Below are 2,555 nucleotides of genomic sequence, written 5' to 3' on the forward strand. Positions count from 1 at the left end.
AGAGGCTCCGGCCTGCCTGGGGCAGAGGTGGCACTCTGGGCACACCGTAACTGCAGCCCAGGTCAGGCTGGGGCATAGTAGAGGGGACCCCTGACAACTGCTCAGCAGGGCTCCCAGGGAAGGTGAGAATGGTCACCTACCAAGGGCTGGCGCACAGGGTTTGGGAGACCTTGGGAAGGCCAGCATGTTACAAGGACCCCAACTTTGGGTTTCACGTGCTCTTGGAAACTGGCCTCCTAGGGTAGGTCCTGGCCAGCATCCCAGCATACCCCAGGGCCCAGGCAGCCCTGGCTGTCCCACCTAGCACACGACATACACACGTTCACAGAATTAAGTCGGGAATAAACAATCTTTTTATTAAACGTACCTAGATTTGGAGTTGGGGAGGGTCGCAGGATGGGGTCAGGGCAGAGGGAACACGGTCCTTCAGAAGGGACCGGGGCAGGCCAGGCCTCACTCTCGCCGGTCGGCCAGGACGCCTCGCTCGGCGGCCGCGCTGCCTAAGATGAAGCCCACCGCCAGGGACACGGTCTGGTCGAAGGAGCCCCGCAGCTGCTCCACGTGCTGGTTCAGGGTCAACAGCTGGTCGCGCAGCGGGCCCAGGATGGCCACGATGTCGCCCAGGTGCCCCAGGGTCTGCAGAAGGGCGGCGTTCAGCGACGGGGGCGCGGACTGCGGGGACGCGTGGTCCTCGGGGCGGCTGGGCGGAGAGTCGGGGTCCTCCCGGACGGCGTCCAGGGCCGGTGACGGCGGGGATCCCGGGGCGCGGAAAGGCGCGTGGTCTTCGGGGCGGCCCGGCGCGGGGGCGACCGTGGAGAGCGCCGTCGGGGAGCCGGAAACTCGGGGGATGTCCGCAGACTTGGGTGGGGTCGGGCTGAACCTGAGCGTCCAGGCCGGGTCTGCGTCGTGGTCGCGGGCGGCCGGCGGCGGCGGGACGTCTGGAACGCGGCGGGGCCGTCGGGCCAGGCTCTGGAGGAGCGCCCGCCGCCGCCCTCACGCCCCCGGGGCTCCGATCCGCCCCTTCCCCCCCCACGGACGGCGTCCAAGGAACCCCCGGCCCTCTCGCGTCCCGGGACCCCGCCCCCCTTACCTGGCTCGGCGGGCGAGAGGGGCGCGGCGGGGGCCGGGCGGCGTCCGCGCGGGGGGCGCCCGGGCCCCGGGGACCGGCGGCGGCCGCGTCGGTGTCCGTTGTCGCCCAGCAGCCCCATGAGCTCGCGGATCTGCGCGTCGAAGGGCCCGGGCGGCTGGCCCTGAGCGTCGCGGAGCTTGTCCTTAAGGAACTTGTAGCGGCGGCGGCACTGCGCGGGCGTGCGCCGCACCTGCTGGCGGGCCAGTGCGGCCGACACGCGGCGGTAGGTGGGGAGCGCCTGGCGGCGGTCCAGCAGCAGCGCGCGCCACACGGCCGGCTGCAGCAGCGTGCCCAGCAGCAGCTCCGTCTCGCGGGCGCTCCAGGGCGTGCGCTGCGCCGAGCCCGGGGACACGGGCGCGCCAGGGAGTCCGGGGGAAGCGGGGGACGCGGGCGCCGCCAGCGCGCCGGGCGAGGCGGGCCGCCCGGGCGGGGTCCCCGGGGCGCCCCCGGCCGGCCGCAGCTCGGGGTCCGGGCTGGCTGGCGATGCGGGCGCGGGGAGTGCGGGCGGGGGCGGCCGCCTCGGCCGGAGCAGCATCCCGGGGGCCGGCGGGGCTCGCGGGGTCGGGGCCGCGGCCCGAGAGAGGCCGCCCACACGCCCTCGGAGGGTGCGAGCTCGCTGTAGAAGGAGCGGGAGCCCGAGCCAGCGCGGGTCTACGCCGCCCGCCCCCGCGCGCCCCCGCGCGCCCCGCCCCGCCCCGCCCCCCCTGCCCGCCAACTTCAACTTGGGCCGGCCCGGGCCCTTACCGGGAACAACCCGCTAAACAAGAGTGTTGCACTTTTTAAAAAGTCTTTGCATTGAGGTACAAACGGGTCCGGCAGCTTGCCTCAGGCGCGCAAGGGTCGATTCGTTTTTACGCATGTGCAGTCCCCTTTCACCGCCGCGCAGACCAAGCCGTGGAACATTCCAGTTCCAGGAGGGCCCCCCCCCCCTGCGCCCCTCCCTTTTGCCTTAGGTGCTTCCTGGCCTGTGGTTCGCAGAGGCGGTGGTGTGCGAGCCCCGCCCCCCCCTGCGGCGGTGCTGGTGTGTGCGCGGGAGGTTCGGTCGCTGCTGCGCGCAGCCGGCTGAGGGTAGGACATGCTGAGTTACGGCCAGTGTTCAGAATTGGTGTCATAATTCACACACACTTCACAGAAAACAGTGCTTTATTCTGATAAAGAGTACCTACAGCTTACGTCATGACTAATAGAATATTGAGCATTACCCCCTGCGATTAGGAATTAGGGTGGTGCCCAGCATCACTGATCCTATCGAACGTTATTCTATAAGTCTAGCCAGAGCAATAAGACAAGAAAAAGGAGTAAGGTTTATAAAGATGGGTAAGGAAGAAGTAAAAGCATCATTATTTGCAGGTGATATGATTGTAAACATGGGAAATACAAAATAGTCTGCAAGCACATTATTAGAATTAATAAGTAAATTTAGCGA

General features: G+C 68.0%; 1 protein-coding gene across 1 annotated transcript; it reads right to left on the minus strand.

Annotated features, from left to right (window-relative positions):
• Positions 1-453: 453 nt before the first annotated feature.
• On the minus strand, positions 454-1,664 carry UTF1 (undifferentiated embryonic cell transcription factor 1). The gene is made up of 2 exons (XM_028119905.2): positions 1,091-1,664; positions 454-938 (listed from the first exon to the last, which is right to left on the minus strand). Exons 1-2 carry the CDS (start codon positions 1,662-1,664, stop codon positions 454-456), a joined length of 1,059 nt encoding a protein of 352 aa, XP_027975706.2.
• Between the last annotated feature and the right edge of the window lie 891 nt (positions 1,665-2,555).

Source organism: Eumetopias jubatus, unplaced genomic scaffold (genome assembly GCF_037043125.1).
Source record: "Eumetopias jubatus isolate StellerSeaLion01/CBP00866 unplaced genomic scaffold, mEumJub1_p1.0 scaffold_17, whole genome shotgun sequence".
NCBI classification, from domain to species: domain Eukaryota; kingdom Metazoa; phylum Chordata; class Mammalia; order Carnivora; family Otariidae; genus Eumetopias; species Eumetopias jubatus.